This window comes from Sus scrofa, chromosome 9 (assembly GCF_000003025.6).
Source record: "Sus scrofa isolate TJ Tabasco breed Duroc chromosome 9, Sscrofa11.1, whole genome shotgun sequence".
NCBI classification, from domain to species: domain Eukaryota; kingdom Metazoa; phylum Chordata; class Mammalia; order Artiodactyla; family Suidae; genus Sus; species Sus scrofa.
The window spans coordinates 49,213,764-49,239,795 of NC_010451.4; the positions used below are offsets into that span (position 1 = coordinate 49,213,764).

Sequence of the window (26,032 nt, forward strand, 5' to 3'; positions counted from 1 at the left end):
TCATTACTCATCATGATAGGTTACAGGGGCAAGTTTACCCAGCTCACAGACCACTGTTGCTCCCTCTTTGTTTCTCAGCCAGAAAAGTACAGCAAGTTCAGCTACCCCCACTGGCCACTGGACAAATGCCCAGTTGCTCCCTGGGGAAACCTCACGGCAACCATGTCACAGTGGACTCCGCCCGCCCATGTCTTCACAGCTGCTTCACTGTCCATTCTTTCTCCACTGCATTTCTTGAATAAGCCCTTTTCTTTGATCCATGCTGCTGCATCATCTTTGGAGAAGTTCTCATCTTTTCTCTGCCAGACTTTGGTTCTGTCTTCCTGCTTAATTTCCCGATACCAGCATCTACCCACTGTGTTCCATTTTACACGTGGCTCTCAGCTGAGTCTTCCTGATGCGTGCCTCTCGGATCACGTCTCTTCTGTCCACAAGCTCTTGGTGATACTTTGGGGCCCACTGCTCACAGCCCAACACAGCGATCCTGCATGGCTTACCCACCAAAGTCCAAAGAACTCCCAAAGATGAAACTGTCCAGTGAACCTGTGAAACTGTCACACGCTACCTTATGAACAAAGAAATGAGACCCACGACGTTGCTCAAACTCCAGCAGCCCAGGTACCAGTGGTGAATTTCACGTGTCCTGTCCAAACGGGTTTCTCTACGCAGCCTCCTTGTCACAATCCAAAAGTCCTTTCCCGTGTCTAACCTGAGTGATCCCTTGAGCTCTTGAATTCCACGATCTTTAACTCTTCCTGGTTTGAAGAGTGAGTTCCCCTCTCAGAAATGAGACTAGCAAAGTAAAAAAGAAACCAGCGACTCCTAAGACAAAGACCAAAGAAGGCCCACAGCTTTAGCGGAGAAGGGCCAGAACAGAGAGGCAGGTTAATGGGTGTTTGTGACTCCAGTATGCTCAGTGCCCCACATCTCAGGACCTTAACCGCCCACAGACAAGTCTCTTGATTTTGATGGGGAATCTCTCTGCGGCTCTTATGCTTCAGTTGCTCAAAACACAAGTGTTTATTATGCATCCGCACAATTAGACCATCATGATAAGCCCTGATGATAGCGGTGGTGTAAGGCACTGCTGGAGTAAAGACCCTTGGGGCATCAGCACAATGCATAGAGACTGTGGAAAGCAACTTGGAGAATAAAACGTGGAAAATGTACCCATCTTTCCAGCCCTGCCACTTCCTCCCACTTCTGGGGCGGAGTGCAACAGTGCTGAAAAGTGGACATTCACTCTTCACGGGGGAAGAGGGTGGAACACACCCTATCACACACAACTCTGAGGGTCCCAATTCTCCAGAGTTGCTTGTCATGTGTAAAAAATGAACACAGAGGATCTTACTGCTTTGTGAGGCCTGTGACAGTCATCCCCTTTCTCTAGAAATAACATGGGCTATAATGATAACAGCCTAGAAAGGTGAAGAACTAGCTTTTCTTTAAAAAAAAAAAAAAAAAAAGAGAAAAGGAAGAAAATAAACAGGCAAAAACAGACTCTGAAGGACAACTTATTTTGTCTGATTATTGGCACACCACAATGCAGTTAGGAGGTTCTTCTTAAGATCTAACCTGCATTTCTATTGCTGTTTTTGTTTGACCATAGATTGCTCGAGCCTCTTTGCCAACAGAGAAATACTCATAGCCCTTCCCAGCTGGCCATTTGATTCAGTTGTAACAGAGCTGTTCCAAAATCCATGGTAAAGGAGTTCCCGTTGTGGTGCAGTGGAAACAAATCCGACTAGGAACCATCAGGTTGCGAGTTCCATCCCTGGCTTCACTTATTGGGTTAAGGATCCGGTGTTGCTGCAAGCTGTAGTGTGTAGGCCACAGTTATGGCTCTGATCTGGCACTGCTGTGGCTGTGGCATACTTCAGCAGCTGTAGCTCAGATAAGACCCCTAGCCTGGGAATCTGCATATGCCACAGGTGCAGTCCTAAAAAGAAAAAATAAAGTGAAATCCATGGTAAAATGTCTGTCCCTGAAAAGGGCCATTGAGCTTTGCTGCATAAGAGAGCTATGGACCATACCTCTTAAGCTAGATATCCTGGCCATACATGTGTGAATGCAGATGATCTCATGACCACTGCTTCTTTTCTACTTTAAAAAAAAAAAAAAGACTTGTGCCTGCACTTCAACCTGACAGAAGAGAGCTGAAGTGTCAGCCAGACACCCAGAACTAACCTTTGTCCCCTCATTAGGGCAGGACGCTAGGCCAGAGCTGGGTGGGAGCCAGAGCCCAGCCCTGTGCTTTAGCCTGAGGCCATTATCCCCATCTTGAAGGCAAGAAGGCGGAGGCAAGAGCAGAGCCCCATCCAGCAGGTGCTGGGAATTAGCAGGGTAAGTGGCTTAACATTCCCAACCTTGGTTTGTTTCCTCACTTGAAAAAGGGGGATAAGAGATGACATATCTCACAGGATTGCTGAGAAGATTCCATTCAACAGGATAAAGTGGGTAATGCAAGGCCTGGCACCTAAAGAGTGACCATTTCACTGCACCTCTTGTGCAATGACATTGGTAGAGCCACCTCTGGGGGCAAAGGAGCAAAGAGAGAGTGTGGGAAGGAGAGCTCCGGAAGCGACCCAGGCCCCGTCAGCCCCGTGGCCCTGCACTTAACTCCACTGTGCAGGGGGGCAGAACGTTCATGCAGGTCCGGCTCTCTCTCAGATATGGAAGGATCGGCAGCACAATAAAGACCTGCCTCCCACGAGATGGGCCCTGCGCCGAGCTGCCTGGATCCAGGGGAGACATCGCTGTCCAGCATTTCCATCAGGGCTCCCCCGAGCCAGTCCCTGGGGCACACACAAAGCCCCATTCAGGACGGCTGGAGCTTTGAGAGCAGGCAGAGGAGCTGGGGGCCCGGGAAGGGGGTGGAGGAGCAGCACAGAGCCTGGCACCAACCCGCCGCCGGCCCGCCTCGGGCGAGTGGGCGTGGAGGGCGCAGGTCCGCGGCCGTCCATGCAGCACCCTTTGTCCTTCCGCAGATTCCTTTCTCTGGTGGTCCAGGGCCCGGCGGCACCAGCTGCCACGGCTGGACCTGCGTGACCTCCCCGGAGGAGGCTGGGCACCCCCCACCCCCACCCCCCCTGATGCCAGCCCCAGAAGCAGGGTATCCAGTGGAAACAGATCATTGCTAACTGGCTTGCCATTTCAAAAGCACTTCTGGGAAAACCGCCTCTGAGAGGTTCCCACCCTGGGTATGTACTTGCTGTGGCACTGAAAAGAAGTCAAATTAACCCACGGTTACCACCCTTTATTCCTCAGGACCTAGGAAGCTGCTCCGTGTTCTTCAGCCTTGGCTTTCCCACCTGTACAATGGAGCCTGGTAAAACAATCTGCCGGAATTCAAAGAGCAGCTGTTGTGAGCGTTTCCAGGTAGCAGTTCATTCTCCCTGAGCAGGCAGGCAGGCAGGCCGGCCCCAGCCTTCCTCGCTGGGGCCTCCTGGATGGTACAGAGAATGCCCGGTCTAGAGTCCCCACGGACAGCCCCCAAATATGTCAAGTTTGATGCATCGAGGCCATGCTCGCTCTGCAGTGTGCTGAATTTTGGAGCAGGCTGCTCACGGGCCCATGACCCTTGGATGCAGAAGAAAATAAGTCCCCTCCTTTACCTTTTTCCTCCTCAAATGATGAAATGCTATCCCGATGACGTGTCAGATCAAACATGGAACAGAAAATGAGAAAATGGAGCCCCTTTTTGCCACCAAGATTGTAACACACGTCCTGCAGGACAATATTTTTCAGATGACTCAACTCAAAAGGGCTGAATGAAATTTCTATGGTCTGAAAGGGTTTCTACATCAATTAGTCTAGCTGTTCACTTTTCCTGACCTGCAGTGACTCCATTTTATTCACTGAGACATTTCTCACCTCAGTCCATGTACCATCTCCTCCAGGAAGCCCTCTCTGACTACACAGCTGGAGTCTGTGCCTCTTCATCATGTTCCCACAATGCCCCAGGCACGTCTCTCTCTTAGCGCTTGGGACATGACATTGAAGTTTGTTCAATGTCATTTGTCTCAAGTCTTCTTTGTGGTCAGGCACGTACTTTATCAGTCTTTTAAACTCCAGCTTCTAGTGCGGGGTTGGTGCAATGGAGGAGGAGAGTAAAGATTTGCTGAACTAAATGGATGTGTACCTATCATTGGAGAAGTTGCTGGCATAAACCCCCATGTGTCATTTATAAGAGTCTCCTGTAACCTTTGCACTCAGGAAGTTCTAACTCGTATCTGATCCCACATGCAGACATTATTTCTTTCAACCTCATGCAATAACAACTGGTAACTGTCTTCATTCTTATCAGAGCACCCTCAGAAATCACTGATGGGAGTTCCTACTGTGGCACAGCAGAAACGAATCCGACTAGTATCCATGAGGATACGGGTTTGATCCCTGGCCTCACTCAGTGGGTTGGGGATCTGGCATTACAGTAAGCTGTGGTGTAGGTCCCTCGGATCCTGTGTTGCTGTGGCGTAGGTTGGCGGCTGTACCTCTGATTCGACCCCTAGGCCTGGGAACACTCATATATCACAAGTACAGCCTTAAAAAAAAAAAAAATCACTGCTATCACTCATTTCTTTCTACCAAGTCAGCCTTCATTTTTTCAGGCTTAAATCAGGTATGAACTATCAGAACCCCAAATCTGACCATTTTAATTTTTAACAGATGACTAGAAAAGGACTTTCAAGAAGGATTTTGGCCAGAGAGAATGTATGCATTCAATAAGCTGCCGTGCAGCACCTACTCCGTGCCAGACTGTGCTGACAGAGAATAAACAGATGCCAAAATCCCAGGCCATCCAGAGATCTCTAACCTAGAATAGGGAATAAACAGGGGTACTTCATCTAACTAAGAAAAAGCAGCATTTTCCTTTATTTGCGGTGCCTCCATCAGAAGAATCACTCCATTTGGGGAGAATGTAAAAAAGTCCAGAGTGCTAAAAAGCACAACACATTTTACACTTCCTGAGTAGCTTGGGAGAAAACTAGTGGCCCAATCAGGGAACATGTTGGGAACACGTGGGAGAGCCCATGGAAGGATCAGTGCCCTGGGTATGTTGACATTGTGACAGAAGTCCATCTGCGTTTTTGTTGCTGGGCAGAGGCTGGCCTCCACTGACCACATATGCAGAAAGCTGGCAGGAGCCCCTGGTCACCAGCCCCCAAACTGGCAGCCTCCCCTCTCTGGCCAAGGAGCTCAGGGTCTGCGTGACTTGAGGCAATGTCATCTGGGGACACTTGGGATTCTGATCGGGTGAGCCAGTGGAGGCAGCGCAGATAAGACCGGGGCAGAAATCTGGCAGCCTAAATGACATCTGCTTCGTCTGAGGTTTTGGCTCTGGCTCCTCCTGGGAGCCTGGGGCTGGAGCCTGGGAAGGGTGCATTTGGAGCTGGTTACAGCAGGTGGCGCAGGAGAGCAGAAGCCAACCCTCTGTGGGGCCCAAGGAAAATGAAGGATTGATTCCGCCTCAGAGAGAGGCACTAGGGCCAAGAAAGGCAAAGGGGACCGACTGGTCTCTCCACATGGTGCCCAACATGGCATATTGCCCAGGTGACACACACAGCCAGATATGGACATGTCTCTGCTAAAGAAAAACCAAGATAGGTCCTCATAGGTCTGAGTAAAATCCTTGAATGGTCAGTACTTGCAGGAAGCATGATGCAAAGAAAAAGAAAAACAACATCTAGTATTCACTTAAAGGGCAAGATAAACACTCCTAGAGCTCAAAGACTCTGACCTATGGACGGCTGACGGGTAAAGTGTAAGTCCCCAAATAAACCTCCACCTCCACCACCACCACCGCCACCACCACCAAAACAAAACAAGAACAAAACCCCACTTAATCTTGTCAGTGGAGCTCTGGAAAGCAACATTTTTAAACAAGACACACAAAAAAGAAATTTATCTCCACTGAAAGCTGCCAGATGAAGCCACCTTCTTGATGTTCTTATCTCGGGGTAAGCTTGCCTCCAAAACACATACCCTCCCACATACACCCCAGGCTCCTCAGTTTCTCTGCCGCAAAGGGCAGAAAGCATGGTTCTACTTATTTATTTTATGCAGTGGCATAACTTGAAGAACTTTAATCAGGAAATTCTAAGCAGGGGATAAAAGTGTCACACAGAGGCTATAGGACAATCTCTCTCCTCTGAGAGATAACATTCAAAAGCAGTGAACTGCTGAGACTCGCCATAGAGAGTTTACCTCCTCTACTGAAGCAGTGTGGGCTGGCTCAGGGATAAGACTTAGGGAATGCAAGGAATTTTACTTATTTTTCCATTTGGTTTACTTTCGTTACTTCTCTTGTGGGGAAGCAATCCGAGATGCTTAAGGGCTGATGTTTTATAAATCAATTCTCTGTGTTTACTTACGTGCATATACATATATGCAAAATTGTGCACTGCTTGAAAAGCAAAACATTTGACATATTTGTTCTCCACCTTCTGCAAAAAGCAGGGTCTGCTCAACTAGTAAATGAGTCTGGGGTCTGTCCTACAATCTACTGCCTGCAATGGAATAGGGTTCACACCACAGATGTCTCAACAGCAGAAAGTCTCAGAGTATATATACTCCAGAAGGAGGAGGCAGATAGCGTTGTTTCACCCTCTGTGCCTTAGGACTTGCTCTGTTTAGCCTGGAATGTCCTTCCTCAACTCCAGTCTTCTTCATTTTGTGGGCCATCTTCTGTCTTTTTCAAGAATACTCATCACATCTGAAGCCCCCACCCCCCGACCAGCCTCTTACCCCCATGTGTCCTTAGAAATCCTGTGCAAATCTCATTCCAAGCACAGGACACAGAATGATGCTGTTGTCACCACCCGCTGCTATAAAATTCATGCTATGTTATAGACTACTTTTTTTTTCCTGCTTCTTTATGTCTTCCCAGATCCTTCTCTCCCCAGCTCCTCCTAAGTAGGGTTGCCAGATAAAAAGAGAATGTCCATGTGAATTTGAATTTCAGATAAAGAATTTTTAGTACATGTGTATCCCCAACATTGCCTGTGTTGTTGTATTTTTATGTGCTAAATGTGGCAGCCTCACTCCTGAGACCCCTAAGTTCATGCCTATTCCTTCCTCCCTGTCCCCATGCAGGGGAGGAATGGGGGGGGGGGGAGCATCCAAAGCTGCAGGTGCACTTCCTCAGCCCTGACCTCTCCCCTAGTCCCCCAGAAGTAACGGGTGCTCCTGGCACACACCTCCAGAAGAGTAATATAAGGTCTGTTTCAGATGTTTTGTGTTTTTTCCTCCTGCATTGAGCCTATTTATTCAACAGAGATGACGTTTAAATATTTCATCCAATATGAAAACATTTGCTCAGTTATTTTTAAATAGGAGGGTTATCATTGGCTTTTCATTTAAATGTGGTTTCATGACTTGGATGAATTCAATGACACTGGAATCTTGTTAAGTCCATACTGAATTTCAAAGTGTGGCTGGCTGGACATAGTGACATTTACCTTTTCAGTTCCTGCTGGCTCTTTCAACCCACTCTGTCCTGGAAGAAGCAAGGGAGATGCAGCTGGCAAGGTATGAACCTGCAGAAACACATCCATTCCCATCAGACAGTGTCTGTCATTGCAAAAGATCTCTAAGTTTCACGTGCGCTCGTTACTTCACTATTTTAGCAAATGGAACTTTAAAAGCGAAAACAGCAACACCTTGGATTTCCCTAACACACCCCACACCAAGATTAACATTCTTTCCACTTGCACCCAATCTCCCAGGGTGAAAAACTGCAACAAGAATTTATGGGAATGTTGCCCTACCTTTTTCACGTCATTACACACAGGAAGTTGTAACAATTGCATAACTGGGATACAGTGGAAAGAATGTGGGCGAGTCTATTCGAGACTTAGTAAGAAAATTAAATTTTATTACTTATTTTTAAAGTTAGAAAATATTATGGATGATATTCAATATGGACTTTGTGTAAACTTTCCCAGCAAAATAAATCATTTTCCATTTAGAAACATCTAATGGAAGGTCTGCTTTAAAAATGTAATGATTAAAATCACATGTGCCTCCTATATTTTTAGAAAAAATATAAACTATAAGAGCAAATGAAATTCGAAAAAAATCCAACATTTTATAGGGCAGGTCAAACCAAAGAACATCATGGATAGTAAACAAATCATAACTAAAAAATAATAAAACTAGTACCAGGACATTTTAACAGGAATATCAGGGGGAACTAAACTGTACGTACATATCTTCTCAGGTCATTCTTGTTGGGGTGGGGGGGCAGTATTCATAGAGATTCAAATACCTAAACAGTTATTACAGAAGTCAGGAAGTTTACAGATGAAGCTATACAATGAATGTTCAAATAGAATTAAAAATTTCTAAATAGTTATCAAAACTGCTTTTACATAGTTTACCACTATAAGAAACCTCCAACCATCTGTATCTCAGGTAAACACCTTTAAGCCCTCCCAGTCCCCACCCCGACCCCCAAGCCCACCACAGCGCCCCTGGGAAGTCTGCTGTAGAGAATGAGATCCCAGCTTGTTTCTCTTCTGGTCCCTTTCTAGCCCATTGTTGGTGCTACAAGCCTAGTCAAGATAAACAGGTGCTGAAGAAGAGAAATGCGTTTGTCTTTTAGCCAAGGCAAAATCTTCCCCAAATATTAAGGCTTAGGGAACACTGAGCTAAGTCACACATGGAAGGCTCAGCCCTGGGGAGGGGAAAGGGCCCATGAACCATCCCGTTCAATCATAGATCCGGAGCAACTGGGAAATGCAAGCACTGGCAGAACCACCACCGGCACGAGTAAACGCCAGTCCTCTTTAGGAGTAGCTTACTGTGTGCAGAGTGAGACCTGCGCAGGGAAAAATGCAAGGGAATCTGTGGTTCACCGGCGTCTTGTCCATGATGAGGCTCGATGATTCTTAAGATTCAGGGATTCTTTCCCGCCCATCCTCAATTTATGCTATAACCAGACACATGATTTCATGGAGCACCTGGCTGTCTTTCTCTTTTCTCTGAAAACCTGCCTCAGTGTGACTGCTGAGAGTGCTTTTCTCCTCTTGAAAAGTAGGCTGCCTTTCCCTTCTCACTCTCAGGCAGCCCAGATGGTTTCAGAGCTTGGGGAGAAGCACACAGCACCACCCATCACCACTGGGTGACTGTATCCCTACACGCCTGGCATGTAAAACCCAGGTGCCTGGAGAGCAGGCTTGAAAATGAAGAGTTTTTAGGACAAAAGGGTTTTCTCTACTCATCCCACTTCCCAGGGCTCAGCAGGGCTCCGCTGAGCAGACGATTCTGAAATTGTCAGCCAGGCCCGTGCCTCTCAGGGGCCTGTCTCCTCAAGCGCCATTCCTGGAAGGATCACAGCTTTGAGCCATGTGGCTTTCATGATTCTGTCGTGGATGGCACATCCATCAGGGAGTCCCAGCTGAGCCCCCAGCAAAGCAGAGTTAACTAATGTGCATAAATTAGCACCAAACGTCTACTCCTTGGAGAAGTGCCAAAACCCTCTCTCCTACCCCAGAGAGCTGACCAGCCCATGTCCCGTCAGCCTCTCTCCCCAACAGTGACACCAACACCTCCCCTCCTCTCACGTTTCATTTTTCAGTTTGTCAAATGACTTCAAATGCATTTCTGCACTTGACCGTTGATATCTGGACGGTGGGTGATGGAGCTTTTATTTCCATTATATGAGAGAAACAAAACTCAGAGGGGTCACCAGACAAGCCCAAGTCACACAGGGAAAACCTGAAGGGCTGGCTGTCACACCAAGGGCTTTCCAGGACATAGTTCACAGTCAGTGGGAGACAAGGAGAGAAATGTTTGAGAAACTAACATGGAAGTTGAAGGAGCTGCCGTGCCCGTTCCCTGTTCTCTCAACCCCCAACCCACGACTCACTGGAAAGCTCTGATAAAGGTCCCATGTCTAAGTCACCTCTGGCGCACAGCTGATTCTGAGAAAAACTGCACAGATACAGGCATGCACGTACACACGAGTGTGTACACACACACACACTTTATTATCAGTCTCGCGTTAAAAACTATTTACTACATTTCACACTGTTCTCCCAGCAGTAAGTGCCTGGAAAGTAACGGAAGCTCAATTATCTACTGGGTGAATGAATAAACGAATGCTTCTCTCATCCCTTTTCACATCTCAGAATGGCCTTTCTTTTTCCACAAGTCCCATCCCCTGGCTGCCCCACCAACCACAGCAAAGCACTGGAATAGCCGGTGTCAGAGCATACCATAGGGAACTCTGGACCGGCCAAAAATAAAATGAGAGCGCCTGCTCTGCTGAAGCACAATTTACAAACTCTAGCATCAAAGGTGACTGGGGTAACCGACTGTTTCCATCCTCTGGGACAGATAATCCTTTGAAACAGATCCTCAAACCTCATTTTGTTGACAAACGGCTATGAGCTCAAAGAAATTAAATGATTAGTCGGAGAACACTCAACGGGCAAGTGACAGGGGCAAAATCTGAAGGCAGTTCTGACTGCTGGTTAATCATGTACATCTAGGGTCTGGCATGGTAACTCATCTCCCAGTACTTCTTGAAAGAGGTGTCTGGTACGCGGCACTTGGGGACCTTGGCACTGGCTGTCCACTCGGCCCCAGAGAGCGGCTAGCCAAGGGCTAACTCCCACAGCCTCTCCAAGGCCTGGCTTGTTTTTAACCTACTCATGGAGCACTTCCCTTCCCACCCGCAACTGCAAGCCATCCCTTCCCTCACCTCCAACCCTCTAGGTCCTCCCTATCCTACCTGGCTTTTTTCCATAGGACATACCACTTTGTAACCTATCCCAGGATTTAATTCTTTATTATTTTTATAGATATTTCCTAAGTAGGCTTGTTGCAGTGTGGCTTTGTCATTTTTGTACTTCAGTGGTGAGTCCTGAGCACTCAGAGTACTACCAGGAATAGAGGAGCTGTTCCCTAAATATGTTCTAAGCTGAAATGAACAGTGGCACCTGGTTCATATTTGTTGGATGAATGAAGAGCTTATCTAAGCTACCCCATGGATACATTCCACTTATTAAATGCCCCCTGTATGCTAGGCCTAGTGACTTAAGTGATCTCATTTAATTAGCCCTCAAGTCCTTTGAGCTAGGTAATCAAATTCCCTGTTATAAAGAGAGGCAGAGAAATTAAGTAATCAGCCAAAGATCATGCCACTGGTAAGTGACAGAGGCAGCATTTGAACTCAGTTCTAATACCAAAGCTCAGGGTCCTTCCAACCCACCACAGCACCTCTCAGTGTAGTCACAAGGGAATGAGCCACCTGGAAGTGTGCTGCCTCTGAAATGAAATATGGCCCCAAATGGTTTAGGTAAATCTTAATAACTTATAGTTAACGCTGTCCCATCTGACTCTTAGACGTGAGAGCACTCTATCACCTTCGATGAAGCTGGTGGTCTCCTATTGTTTTGGAGCCCAGAAGCAACGCCTGTTGCTCAACCCAGTCTGGTAATTTGCATTTCTAATCATTCAGGAATTTAATTAGTATCATGGCCTTAATCAGGTGCACTGCAAATCCAGCTGATGTCATCAGAGCTTAATTAGTGTGAAGGAGAAAGAAGTTTTTACAGTCTGAAAATGTCTCCACTGGTATAAAGGTGAAGGGTCTCAGGGGTTCGTAGAAGAGGAGAGAAACCAACTTAGAATCTAGACTCTGTGATTAAAGACTTCTAAAAAATATTATCTGGGAGAACCTTTGGAAAGTATAGCATCACTATCATAAAAATACGACAGTAACAAAGCACCAACATCAACTATTTTTTTTTTTTTTTGTCTTTTTGCTATTTCTTTGGGCCGCTCCTGCGGCATATGGAGGTTCCCAGGCTAGGGGTCCAATCGGAGCTGTAGCCACTGGCCTACGCCAGAGCCACAGCAACACGGGATCCGAGCCGCATCTGCAACCTACACCACAGATCACGGCAATGCCGGATCGTTAACCCACTGAGCAAGGGCAGGGATCGAACCCGCAACCTCATGGTTCCTAGTCGGATTCGTTAACCACTGCGCCACGATGGGAACTCCCTCAACTATTTTTTACAGCTCTACGGAAGGGTCATTTGCACACTATAGCATTCGCCCCTTTACAATTTAGTGATTACAGGTAAGTGGATAGAGCTGGACAGCTATCACAACAATCCAGGTTTAAAACACTTTCGATCACCACTCAAAATATCCTCCAGCCTGCTTGCAGTCAGTTTCTGCTCCTACCCCGCCTGTCCCATGCCACCCTGCTCTGCTTCTTGCCCCTATACATTTGCCTTTCTGGACATTTCCTAGCAATGGAATTACACAGCATGAACACCTCTGTGTCTGTCTGCTTTCTCTTAGCATGAGTTTGAGGCTCATCTATGTTGCAGCAGACCTCAGCATGCTCTTTCTCCTTACTGTTGACTAGTATTTCATTGTACGGATATACCTCATTTTGTTTCTCCATTCACCAATTCATGAACATTTGGGTTGTTTCCACTTTGGAGGCATTAGGTTATGCTGCTATAACTACCCATCAACCAGTCTTTATGTACATATGAAGTTTCATTTCTCTTGGGTAAATGCTTAGGGGTGAAACTGGTAAGTCTTATGCTGAATTTCCATTTTGCATTGTAAGAACTGGCAAACTGTTTTCTAAAGTGGCTTTTCCATTTCACCTTTCCACCAGCAACACATGAGAGCAACCAGTGATTCTTGAAATGACTGAGATGGTAGCACCCAAAGTCCTCTAATTTTTATGTCTGATCTTTGAACTGCAACCTTGAAAGAAAACTGAAATGCTCAAATCACACTACAGGAGGAATGATGGGAAATTAATTGGAATCAATGAGGTTTAGACAAGAGAACAGATCTGAGGCGACAAGTGTTCTCAGGGATAGTATTTTCAAATTTCATTTGCTAAGAAATTAAATCAATTAAATAAAATAACTCTCCAGAAAGATCAGTTACATTTGCCATATAGATTGCTCATTTACCCAAATTTACCCTGAGGTTTATATAACAAAGACACTGGTTTCATTTATTTCATTCTCCCTATTTTTAACTCCACATCCTGAAGGGAAGGAACACTTTGTGGGCTTCATCCAGTTTTAGTACATGTTAGTCAAACTGGATTGAGCCCACTCACGTGTAGGAAACGCCAACTTGCTTCATTTTGCGTGTGATCATCAAACCCTTTGATAACATGCACATCAGCCAAGGCAAGACGACAGCACAGACAACTCTTGAGCCACAATTTTTGGGTGGGAATACATTTGGGCTCCATGTTGTACAGGGCATTGAGTTCATTTATTTTTTTTTTTTTTTCTGAAAAACTTTTTCATATGTTCCTTGAGATCCGAAGAGTAGAAAGGCCTGAGCTGTGCCTTCAAGGGAGCGACAGACTTGTCAACTAATACTGGAGGGGGAGCTCCAAGGGCTGTCATAAAGGTAAATGCAGACAGGAGGGGGCAGGCACAAAAAAAGGGAAGGGACTAGGTCAGGAAAGGCAGCACCGAAGAGGACATTCTTGAGCCACTGTGTTAAAGTATTTGCCAGAGAGCCAGGACTGGGGTTAAGGGGAGGTCAGATGCTGGAACACGAGCAAAGGCCTGGAGCCCGGGCCTAGAGTGTGTTCAGAGACCTCCCTTCAGTGGGGCTGGAGCGTATAAGGGGGCTGAGGCAGGGGACAAACCTGCCTGTAGCAAACAGGGACCAAAATGACAGGATTTTCAATAGAAGTTATCCTAGGCTCTGACACTGTAAGATTTGAACTTTTACTGAGATCATGTTTACGATAGAAAGAAGAGAGCCAGGAAAGCAGTTAATAAGAGTACTGTAGTAGCCAGGCTACACGTATGAAGGCAGGCAGCAGCAGTGGAATCATCAGGAGGCCTGGGAAGAGGGAAGACCTAGAGCAGGGGTCTGCTGTGGACAGCGATGACCTGAGGCCCAGGAGAAAATGGGCCTCGTCCTTGGTCTAAGCACTCTGGGGGATTCTAGTGCGGGCGGGCTTGAGGATACTTTTCTCCAGCGAGGAAAGACTCATCACAGAGGAGCCTTGTGGAGAACCATTCATTCTAAAGCTACCACTGGAGCAGGGGAAAGGGGGGTGGGGGCTGCCTCTCAGAAGAAACCGGTAAATGTTGGGTCAGCTTTGCCGCTGGAGTCTGCTCGACTGGCCCCTCGCTCTTGTCTGGCTCACTTGGAAGAAGAAAATTGCACTTCAAAGAAAAACAATTTAAAATGTGTCAACCAAGGCACAAACTTTAATCAAAGCCTATCGGCCCATGTACAGGATTCCACAGAGACTGACAGTCACCTAAAATGAATTTCTATCTCACCAAACAGGTAAATAACTTCACGTTTCTATGAATTGCCTCCTGGTACAAAAATTTTTATTCTACCTTTTTCTTACCCATGACACAGATCTCAGTATCAGGCATACCGCTGAGACACAGGGTTCAGTTCTAGAGCAATGCAACAAAGAGAATATCTCAATAACCCAAGTCACAGAATTTTGTTGTTTTGATTCCTGGTACATGTAAAAGTTATGTTCAGGGAGTTCCCATTGTGGCTCAGCAGGTTAAGAACCCAAAAGTCTCCATGAGGATGCAACAGGTTTGATCCCTGGCCTCGCTCAATGGGTTAAGGATCCAGCACTGCTGTGAGCTGTGGCATAGGTCGCAGATGTGGCTCGGATCTGGCATTGCTGTGGCTGTGGTGTGGGCATGTAGCTAGAGCTCTGATTCAACCCTATCCCGGGAACTTCCATATGCCACAGGTACGGCCCTAAAAAGAAAAGAAAAGAAAACAAAACATTATGTTCATACTATAATCTCTTGTGTGCAAAAGCATTATGTCTAAAAAAACAATGTACATGCCTTAATTAAAAGAAATTTTATTGCTACAAAATGCTAACCATCATCTGACAATGCAAGGATGTAAAACCTTCCACTTGTTAAAAAAAAAATAATGCAGTCTGTGAAGCACATTAAAGCTAAATGAAATAAAACAAGGTATGTGTGTATTATCTCTTATATACCATAAACTCCAAAAGAGTAGACATTGTATTTGTTGAAGATCATTTTGTTCTGGCGTGCCTATGGAAAATACGCACAAAATAAGTGCTTTGTGTTGATGAAGCTGAAAGTATGTTGATGCTTTATTTGCATACTGCTATAAGTGCTGCATATATAATTTGTGTATTATGCCAATCTGAGAGAGTGGGGACTGCGCTGCATTTTGTTGTGCACAATATCTTTAAATGCAGAAAACACCAGGGTAATAAATTAAACATTTTAATTAAGTGCTGTGGCACCCTATTAGTGCACTTCTCTGTTACATGGTTCAAGTAATTTTGTCAAATAATGTCCTTATTAAACTTCTACACTCATGATAAGCCAGATGGAACATGGCTAGTCTACACCTGATCAATTTCTTATCACACCCCACAACCAGAATGATAAATACTGACTAATAAGATAGCCCGCTGCTATCTTATTTACAGCACAGCTGTTTCATGCCAGCACTTTACATGAAAGGTGTCAATGAGTGTTCACGGCAACCTTAAGTAGTTGATACCATTATTAGCCCCACTTTACAGATGAGAAAAATCAAGGCTTACATCAGTTACGTCAAAAAGGTCAAAGCCTGTGACAAGGAATTAAGGAGCAGGGATGTTAGCTAAGGTCTAGTTGAGTGCTCTCTAGAAATGAGCCCACATTGTTTCTCAAGTTTCCATTCTAAGCAATGAAACAAGTGGATTTAAAGTGATGGAAAAGGAAGAGGAAAATCTCGAGTATGGAAAATCCTACTTTATAATGGTCATCTCGGAAAGGACCAGCTGGCGGGAGTTCCCGTTGTGGCTCAGTGGAAACAAGTCTGACTAGTATCCATTGAGGACTCAGGTTTGTTCCCTGGCCTTGCTCAGTGGGTTAAGGATCCTGAGTTGCTATGGCTGTGGCGTAGGCCAGTGGCTGCAACTCTCATTTGATCACTAGCCTAGGAACCTCCACATGCCACGGTGCAGCCCTAAAAAGACAAAAATAAATACAAATAAAAAATAAAAAAATAAATGACCAGCTGGGAATTCACCCCACCTCCCTTCTAGTGGTGTGATGGTCAGCACTGAAGGCGCCCTGATCTGTCTGTAGCGCCTGCAGATTTCCATGGTAGAGATGCTCTCACCACCCTGCTGTTCCTGAAGAATGGCTGGGGAGACTTTGCACTGTGCCCATCTCCTCCTAAGAATCAGGTTTCTCGAGATCTCTGAACAAGCACCGGAGACCTTGAACGGGGAGGAGATACTTGTCCTGTTTTGTGAGAGGACCCAGCGCCCGGGAAGGGTGGAGCTCTGCAAGAGAGTGGTGGAATGCAAGTGCCACCAGGCTATTTTCATTAAAAAGTGATGACAGCTGAATCTATTCCCTGACGCTGCAGCTAATAGCTTCCTGACCTAGACCTCGCTCGCTAGACCCACTCCTGAAACCAGACCGCATTAGTCCCCATAGGGCTTCTATTATTGGCTAGCCGTCTCAACAGATGCAGGTCCAGCAAAATCCATGTCTAATACAAGCATGCAAATGGGGAGATGAAAGGGAAAACTCGTCTGTGCTGAATCTCAATCCACAGAGGAGGTGTGGGTATACGCAGCTGTTTGGAAGGGAGGCCACCAAAGGTCACTGTCGTGGAGTTCCTCAGCCACACAGGATTAATTCTGCCCAGCCATCATTCATGGCTGGAACTTTTAAACTCATTCTACACATTAAAAATATTTGATCAGCTGTCCTGTTACAAAGGGTGTATATTGGTTAAAACATGACTTTTGCAGCCGAACACGCCTGAAGCTTTTCATCTGCTTCCAATTCCATTTGCCTCTATTATTGTGCCCATTTTATAGCTAAGTAAACTGAGTCACAAGACATAAATGATAGTTCCTGAACTGAAATCTGATTTTCTAGTAACGTTCTCAGGTTGCTCAAACAGTAGATATCCCACCTACATTATACTCACTGGCTCTCTACAATGGTCATTGATTTTGCCTTGCCTCATGGCTTTGCGTTAAGTAACTTGTTTGGCTGCTTTTCTGGCCTGAAAACATAAATGGTCATGGGCAGAAACCACGTGCAGATCTTGTGATGCCTGCCAGGCTCCAGGAAGATGCTCATTTTTTAAAGTGATGAATAATACTGTATCCAGAGGTGCACTGATGGTATGAAATGCCAAGAATTCTAGAATTGGGAGGAAGAAGTCAACAATTTTGACTGCTTATTACCTGGTAAACCCTCAGAGAGGTATTTTTACATATACAGTTTTCTTTCAAACCATGATGTTGATATCGTGACTTCCATTTCACAGATTAAAAAAAAAAAAAAAAAGACTCAGAGAAATTAAGAAGTTTGCTAACACCGTGTTGTTAGGCTGCAAGGCAGCTACAACTTTGATCTGACTCCAAAGCCTAACTGTGCTGCCCTGGAAGTCATCACATCCATCCCACCACATCTGGGAGAGAAGACACCTATACACGACTGCAGTGAATGGCTATCAAATCTCATTCAGAAAGACATTCCAAATGTTGCCTTGGTAACATATTCCAGGTCCGGTTAACCCTGATATACAGAAACGTGTTCCTCATGTCTATTTCAATTCTCCCTTGCTTCTGGTTCATGCCATTTCCCTCTGTTTGGTAGGCAAGAAGATGGAAACCAGTTGGCTACCACTGCCTGGACAATAATCCTTCTTGGCCTGGAAAATTCCCGTGACATGATATTCCTTTTCTCTGGTACAAAACAGAGCCACACGCCACTTAGAGTGAAGTCTCTCTTGCCTGACAGGCTCTCCTACCCAGACAGCAGGGCATGTGAGTGAGAGCCACCAGCAGGACTGGGTAATCCATGGACAGATGCTCCAGGATCAAAGAGCCATGATGAAAGCAGCTGTCAGAGCAGCAAAGTCCTGCTTCGGAGGAAAGAAAGATGTGGGGAACCAGCGCATGCACAGCCCCACCAGTTCCCTGCCATCACCACTTGGCTCAACATAAACTCGGATACGAGGTGGGGTAGAGAAGGGAAGCCAGGAGGCCACAGCGGCTCCTAATTTGGGAAAACCACGGGTTGGCAGGCAGCCCCCAGGCCCTGGCACCAGGGGAACAAGGGCAGCTGCTCAGAAAACATAAAAACCCAGTGGAGACCAGAAGAGGGGAGCCTTTCAAATGAGAATGTTAAGTGTTTGGAACCCAGTGGCTATGAAAAGCATTGCCAAGTGTCACGGTGAACACAGGAAAGCTTTCCTGGGCCCTGGGTGTGAAGGCCAGGGAACAGTGAAAGGGAAGCCCTGGAGGAAAATAACAGTGGCACAGAAGCCTGCGCTGGCCTGGGCAGACCCCTGCTCCAGTTCTTCCAGGAAGCACAGCAAACACCAGGCCGGCAGTGGGCCGGGCCTTCACTCCACACCTCCTTCCCCATCTGCGTCGTGGCAGGAAGGGTGGTGGTGGGGTCGGCTCCCGGAGAGGGGCCAGAACAGCCCATTTCAAGAACAAAGCCTGTGCCATTTACCTGCAGATCAAAGTTGGCATTTAATAACGTGTGCATTGGAGGGGGCGGAGAGAGGAAGGCTGCTCCTCATTCCATTAAAAAGGGATTACGGGCCGGGCCGACAGACCAGGTGAGCAGTGTGAGCTGTGAACAGGAACCGGTCCTCTGGAAGCTGGGACCGTGGCTGAACAAAAGCCTTAAGAGACACAATCAGCAACCGTTCCCTGCAGCAGGGCGGCAATGCGTCGGGTCTGTGTTTGTGCGTGTGTGCAAGGGCGTGTGCAATCCTTCCTGCTGTTGCTAAGATGGTTTCCCCCCTCACTGGCCTCTAGCCCAATCAAAAGGTAGCTGCTCCTCATTGGCTGCCTGGCTTTATCGAATGACCATGACGAGCTGGAGTTGAGCCCACCTCATTGGTTCTTTCCTCTGGCCCATTGTCAGGGGAGAGCAAATCAGACACCTAATCAATATTTTGTGAAGTGGCACTAGACTCCTGGCTAAATTTGCATTACATCCCTCGCTGTCTGTGTCTCTGCACTCAGATAGCATCATATTAACCTCAGAGGTAGGGAGAGAGGAAAGCAATCAAGCACTGCCATCCTTCAGCCACTTTGGATGTATTCCCGAGTCTGGGCAAAAATCCTGGAACACCAAACATGCAATGGAAAAATTAGTTATAAACAAGATGTAAATCTCCTGAGCAGAAACATGTAACCAAGCTGCATTAGTAGTGTCTTTTCAAGATGCCCATTGAATATTATCTCCTTCCTTCCTTCTTTCCTTCCTATAGTCATTCAACCAACATTTACTGAACACTTACCTACTGTGAATCAGGTTCAGTGGTGGCCCTGCCTACATCACTGTGCCAGGCAAGAAAAGCTTCCTTGCTGGGCCACTCCATAGCAGAGCAGGGCACCAGATGGCCAGAGTTCATCACATTCTAAATAAGCTGGCCACAAAGGAAAATGGGCTCAAACCATCGTCCGTGGAATAAGATAGGACCAAAGTTCTGCACTTGGATTGCTCCTAGTGGGAGACACAAACTATGAATCAAAGGTTGGTCTAGTGACCAAGATGGCCCCAGAATTGTACATAAATCTCAAATAAAATGTGGGTGCACAGTCATCCTGAGGAGAGAAAATTTTGAGGTGTTAATAATAAATTTCCTCTCTTTCACGGAGAAGAGGAACCATGAAAGAAGCAACCATGGAAGAAACCCCATGTGCCTTCCATCACCACCTGGCAGTAACGTGTGTCTGCGACTCTCTCCTTTGTGCATCTGCCTGTCAAAAGGAATGAAAAGACTATGTTTCAATCAAAACCAACCCCTTCGTTTATGGCCTAGCCCCATCCTCACTCACCAACTCAAGAATCTCCTATCATTCTTACCTTGTTCTCTTATATCACCACATTTACAAATTTTCCCTCTCTTTTGGTCATTTTTCATCACCATGGAAATATGCTACAAGATCGTCACCTTGAAAAATGGAGATAATAAAAAAAAAAGTCCTTCACAGATCCAAGGCAGATGTTAAGCTGCAACACACAGGTACTACCGCAATTATTAAAATACTGAAGCAATTCTGGACTTGCTAAGAAGCACCCTCTACCCTGAGCTTCCCAAGTACCCTTTCCTTTTAGTTTTCCAACACAACCTCTCCCCTTGGACCTCCTGGACACTGCACAATCCAGCAACCAAAGGGTTAAAGTCTGGATCAGTGGGTCCTCCAAGACTCTGCTCCAGATCTACAGCCAGCACCCAATCTGTTTCATCAGTGCCTGGGTCTCATTTATTCACACCATGCCTGCTTCAACCCTATGCTTTCTTCAAGTCATTCTCCCCTCTCCCTCATTTGTTTCCTCCTTCTCAGAGCAAAGACGTCTATTCTTTCTGTCTCTATTTCTCTTCCTCTTTTATTTTGAACACGTTCCAACCAGGTCATCTTTCCAGTCTTTTCAGCATCATAGCTTTTGGCAAGGTTATCCATGAACCCTCATTTTGCCAGATCCAAAGGTCAATTCACAGTCTTCATTTTATTTAGCTTATTATCTGCATTTGACACAGGTACCCACTTCCTCTCCTTAAAGCACCTTACTCTTTTACTGCCCTTCTTGTTTTTGATGCATCAATCTCTCTTGGAACTCTCCTCCTTCCCATCAGTCTGCCTTCTGCTCTCCTTTCTGGTTCCTTCTCATCTTCTTGACCTCTATACTCTAATGTGCTCTAGGACTCAGTCTTGGAGCTTCACCTTTTCTCTCTCCATTAAGTTTCTGGTGATCTCTCTTTTTCTGTTGACACTGAATACCATCTATATGCTGATGACTGTGAAACTGCGATGTCCTGCTTCAACATCTCCCCCGAAGTCTAGATTCAAACACCCAACTATCAATACTGCATCTTCATTAGGGTATCTAATACCCATTCCAATTTCAAGTCTTATAAAGTTGTGTCCTTGATCTTCCTCTCAAAAAAATAGTCCCACTGGCTCCTACTCCTCTTCATCTCAGTAATCAGAAACATCTTCCTTCCCATCAATCAATCCGTAATTCTTGGACTCAGGCTTGAGTTCTTTTGCTCACTCCACACTATAATCCTCCAGCAAATTCTATAGTTGTACCTTCAAATCAGAGTCAGAATCTGACCATGTATTACAACTTCCTACCATTCAAGACCAAATCACTATGTTTCCCCTTTATTATTGCAAGGACCACCTCAAGCGCTCCTGCCTTTACACCCCGCCCCCTGTAACATCTTTTCTCTACAGAGAGGTGGAATAAGTCTCTGCAAATACTGTCTATGATTCTCCTCTGCTCAAAATTTTCAAATGGCATGTACCTCCTCCAGAATAAAGTCCAAAGTCTATATGCACTATTCCTAGACACTGAAAGGCATAGTTCACTATAACATGGGTTTTTCCCTCAAGGAGCCCATGGTTGATCAGCTAGGGTCCGGCTTCACTCTACTGTGTGACCACACTGCAAATATGGTTTTTATATCACAGGTAAGAATGGGCAAAGATACGAATGATTTATATGCAAATCTAAAACGAAACAATTCGTGTACAACTTAAATCTTATTGGTCAGTTATGATCATTAACTTTGAGGGGAGCATATTCTTCAATGTGCATTGAAATGATTTCATTTTTGTCTCTACTAACTTCAAAAGCTGTCATTAAATGATATCCAATTTCCAGTGTCCATAGTGAACACTCAAAACTTGTTTATTCATTGAATAAACACTTAGGAAATGAAGTTACTTCTTGCCTGTGATAATGAGAACCATGAGTTGAATATCTATTGTGTAAAGTATGGCATTTTTTATAGTTAAATTACAATTTTATGTCAAAAACTTTATGTCCTCTATTTTAAAGGGGAAGACATAGTTTTGTGGCTCAGAAAGGTTGAATACCTTTCTCAAGGTATCATAATAAGTGGGAGAGTTCCTATTTGAACAATGGGTCAGTGTGGCTTCAATGCCTATGCGTCTGCCATAGCCGTATCATAATGACTCACTGTACGTCTATGACACTTAACACTGTAATGGTCTCATCATGTCCACAAACCTCCAAAGGTCACTGAAAAGTGAGAGACAGACACTCCCGTCCTTACACTACGAGTGGACATGCTAATTCCAAAGAAGGTCAAGGTCAAGCAAGGAGATAAAGAACCCATTCGTCTGCTCCCTTCTCCCAGTGTGTCTTCACTGGTGTCTTATGCTATCTTACTGAATTTTTCTTGGCTAAGTGAAGTGGACCCATTTAGCTTTTGAGTTCAAAAATAGATTCCCTAGAACTATAATCCCATAATTTTTATAGGTTATTATTCACCTTTCTCATGTACTCAGCTTTAAAATGCCTAGGTACATGAAACTGTTTTCTAAGGCTTCTCTCAAGCCCATAGGAAGCTGAGTCCAATTTATCAATCCTCTAATGTTTGTTTGCCATGTGAAAAAACTCCAAATAAATTCCAAGTTCGTGCACATGAACTTGCCTATTCTAACATAATCCAATAAAGAATCATACTCTGAAAATTCCTATTGTGGTTTAGTAATAATGAGCCTGACTAGCATCCATGAGGATGCAGGTTTGATCCCTGGCCTTGCTCAGTGGGTTAAGGATCTGGCATTGCCATGAGCTGTGGTGCAGGCTGCAGAGGCAGCTCGGACCCTGAGTTGCTGTGGCCACAGCATAGGCTGGTAGCTTTAGCTCCAATTCAACCCCTCACCAGGGAACTTCCATATGCCACAGGTGCAGCCCTAAAAAACAAACAAACAAACAAACAAACAAAAAACCCAAAAACGAAACCAAACAAAACCAAACAAGCTAAAAACATACTCATTGTGACAAAAATACCCTAGACTGAGAATCAAACTTCTATTAACTAGCAATGACTTACCCCTATTTACACCCAAAATGCCCCCCCCCCATCAGCAGCCTGTGTGTTGAATGATTTTTCTATGCTGAAGGGGAAAAGCCAAAGAGGAGAATCCTGTCAAGGAAACACAACAGTAGAACGACAGTGTGTGGCTTCTGCCAAAAGAAGATTGAGTTACAAAGCCAGGTAAACATGAAGCCCCAGCTGGCTAAGTGATTTGAGAATGAGTTTCGTTATTAGGAAAAGTGTAGCTTTATTTCAATTTGCCAGGGAAGAAAACAATAATTCATACAAAGCTCTGCGAAGGGGGTCAACTCCTTGGAACAAATAAACAAATGAATGGCCTTTCAGACTTTCAACAAGTCTGCCTGCTGTCTTTAAGGTGCTATTGTCAGTATTACAGGGGAAATCCTTTGTGAAATGCACCATTGTACTTACAGGTTCTATGTTACAAAGCCACTCTCAACTCTGCTCCCAGACACCTTCAGCACTTATACATCTGTGCATCCTGCTGGAGGACAACCACCCTAGGGAAATTAGGGTTAGAGAAATAATAGCCAGGTAACCATCTTTGCAGTGCAGTCCACACAAAGAACTTAAATGCATGTAAACACACAATGGAGACAGGCCAACCTCATTGAAGTGAGTTTAGGCTGCTTAGAAGAAATATTTTGAGACAAAGACAAGTCTAGTGTTTGCAAATGATGTAACTCCAGCAGATGGTCCAGGAGGCCAAATAAATGCATTTTTCAAAAAGCAGGTGAATTCTGGTTTGGTTTACAAAAATGAATTCTCTAGCTGATTTTTCACAAGTCAATCCACCTTCTTAAGATGAGGTGTACCCTGGAGCTACAACAGATGTTATCACGTGTGTGTCGCTCATTTGCCTTCTTGTATTTCCCAACTGTGGGATTCACAACTGCAGAATTAGAGCTATTTTCTTTTTTCCCTAAGCCTTCTTATCCTCTAGCATTTTATCAGTGCTGGGTATTGAAAAGACTCTTGTAGAAAGCCCAATCAATGGCCTTGCGAATGGGAACACTTCTGCAGACTAGAAAAAGGCTACCATGACACCAGGGACCAAGGGCACGGACATGTTGGGGACCTAAAAACTCACATGACCCAGAGTCAGAAAGGACTTGGGTAGGATCCTCTCAGCTCCTCCGTGAGGGCTGTAGGGCTCTCAGAGGAAAGTTTGAGGACTGCTGACCTTGCCTACCTCTTTTCTCAAAAAGAGAATGAAGACCACAAAAGACAAATCATCTATCCAAAAACATATAACAGGTTATCGCTGAGTGGGAACTAGTTTCCTGATTCCCAAGACAGCCCTTTTTCTCATACCAGATGCCTCTCAATTTCAGGGCTGACTGCAGTCTCCCTACAGCAAAGTGTCTCCTCTATTTCAGGCAAGCAGAGCAGGCCAGTTTGGGGCTGAGCCACCAAAGGCCATTTGTCAGTGCCAGTCTCCCACCAGGCCATGCCAACCCTGGCATCTGGTCCTGGTCGCTAATGGACCAGGTTGCTACTTATGCTCTTGTAATTAAAGATCTGACATATATAAACAAATGGTAACTTAAGCACTACATCGTTAGTGAGCAGAGGTTAAACGTGGATGAGTACTGACTCACAAGGTAAGAAGGAGCCAGTTTACAAATTTCCAGTCTTGTTTGTCTCTAGTGACAGGTACATAAATATTGCAATTGCTACAAAGAGCCTATTATAACTCTTAACCAAAAATATTCCTCAACTCTCTGGCAAGTTTAACAAAATTTATACTATCCCACACTGGTTAGGTGGGATGGTTTGCAGGCCACTGGCTTGGAGTTATTTTCCAGTTTGAGTCAGGACTTCGTTATTCAGGGAACATGCCAGTGTCAGCACGGTGGCAGTGGGGAGCTCCTTGGTGGCTCTTTGTAAAATACCAGGATAACCTATTGGCTCAGACTCTAAATAAGTCTCTTCCTGGGACAGACCCCATTCCCAAGAGGCCTCATCAAGACAAGATCTAAAAACTCAAAACACCAGCAGCATAATCTGGAACATGCACGGTTTTATTTGTGCAAGCTGGTTGTGGCCACGTTGCTGCCCTAACAATTGTTTCCCTCCTTGTGAAATAATCTGGAGACATGCTGCTCAAACTGAGGTCAAGTGTGTCAGCACCACCTGGGAGCTTTGTTAAACTGGTGGAATCCCAAATGCCACCCCTTTGCCTGTGAATGAGAATCTGCACTTTAGCGAGATCCCCAGGTGATTGTGTGCACATGAGATCTGGGAAGCACCGACCTCGAGATTAAGACTGTGACTCTCTGGTTTCTCCATTAGCTCTGTCTGTAAAGTTTCAGTTAGGAGACCACCTTGGGTTCCTCGGGCACTTAAATGGAGAAGGAAAGGACCCCAATAAAATCCAATACTTCCTTGAAATGTGTTTTTTTTTTTTTTTTTCCTCACTCCAGGAAGTTGATCACAAGCCATTTTTTTCTGGAACAGAGTATGCTCTGGATCATCACTAAGAATGTGGAGGAAGACGCATCATGGACTGTGATAACCAATCATAAACATATCTGGCATTAAAGTACCTCTCCTTCAGTCCCAGACATCCAGTTGGCCACCAAGGCCTTCTGACATGACCTCTGAATGATTTTTTTAATCTGAGTCCCCCGTTCTTCCCCCACTGCTCTGCTTTAGCTCCAGGTCCTCATCCTCTAACATGGGCATTAACATAGTCTCTCAACTGCATTGCTGGTCGTCTTATGTAGTTTTTCTGCTCTTGCTCACTGAATCCTCCAAACCGTCATCAGAAAGAACATTCTCAAAGGCAAACCTCATCATATTACCTTCTCGTTTAAAGTCTGCTAATGATTTCTAATAAAGTCAATTCTTCCAAGTTTTTCAAGCAAGGTCATTGGTAATACTGCATCTTTTTACATGCCAAATCCTATTTTCACCACATTCCTACTTTCATACCAACATCCTAATATACATGTTCCAAATGCCTCCCTTTGCCCAAGCTGCCTCTCTGCTGGGAATATTCTCTTTTCTTTCTCTGCCCAGATAAACCTCTTATCTTCTAAGACCATGTCATTCTTTTTATCACCCCGTGAAGCTCTTCTTGACCATGACTCTCTACCACCGAGGGAGGGTTGATCACCCTTGGAGCCCGACA

The 26,032-nt window shown here is 45.3% G+C and overlaps 1 protein-coding gene across 3 annotated transcripts in view; it reads right to left on the reverse strand.

Moving 5' to 3' along the window:
• LOC102164776 overlaps nt 1-26,032 on the reverse strand; it is a 341,561-nt gene that overhangs the window by 31,667 nt on the left and 283,862 nt on the right. For all 3 annotated transcript variants that reach the window (XM_021063017.1, XM_021063018.1, XM_021063016.1), the window contains exon 3: nt 7,461-7,538. In XM_021063017.1, coding sequence (XP_020918676.1) covers nt 7,461-7,538 — 78 coding nt within the window. The remainder of the gene's footprint in view (nt 1-7,460; nt 7,539-26,032) is intronic.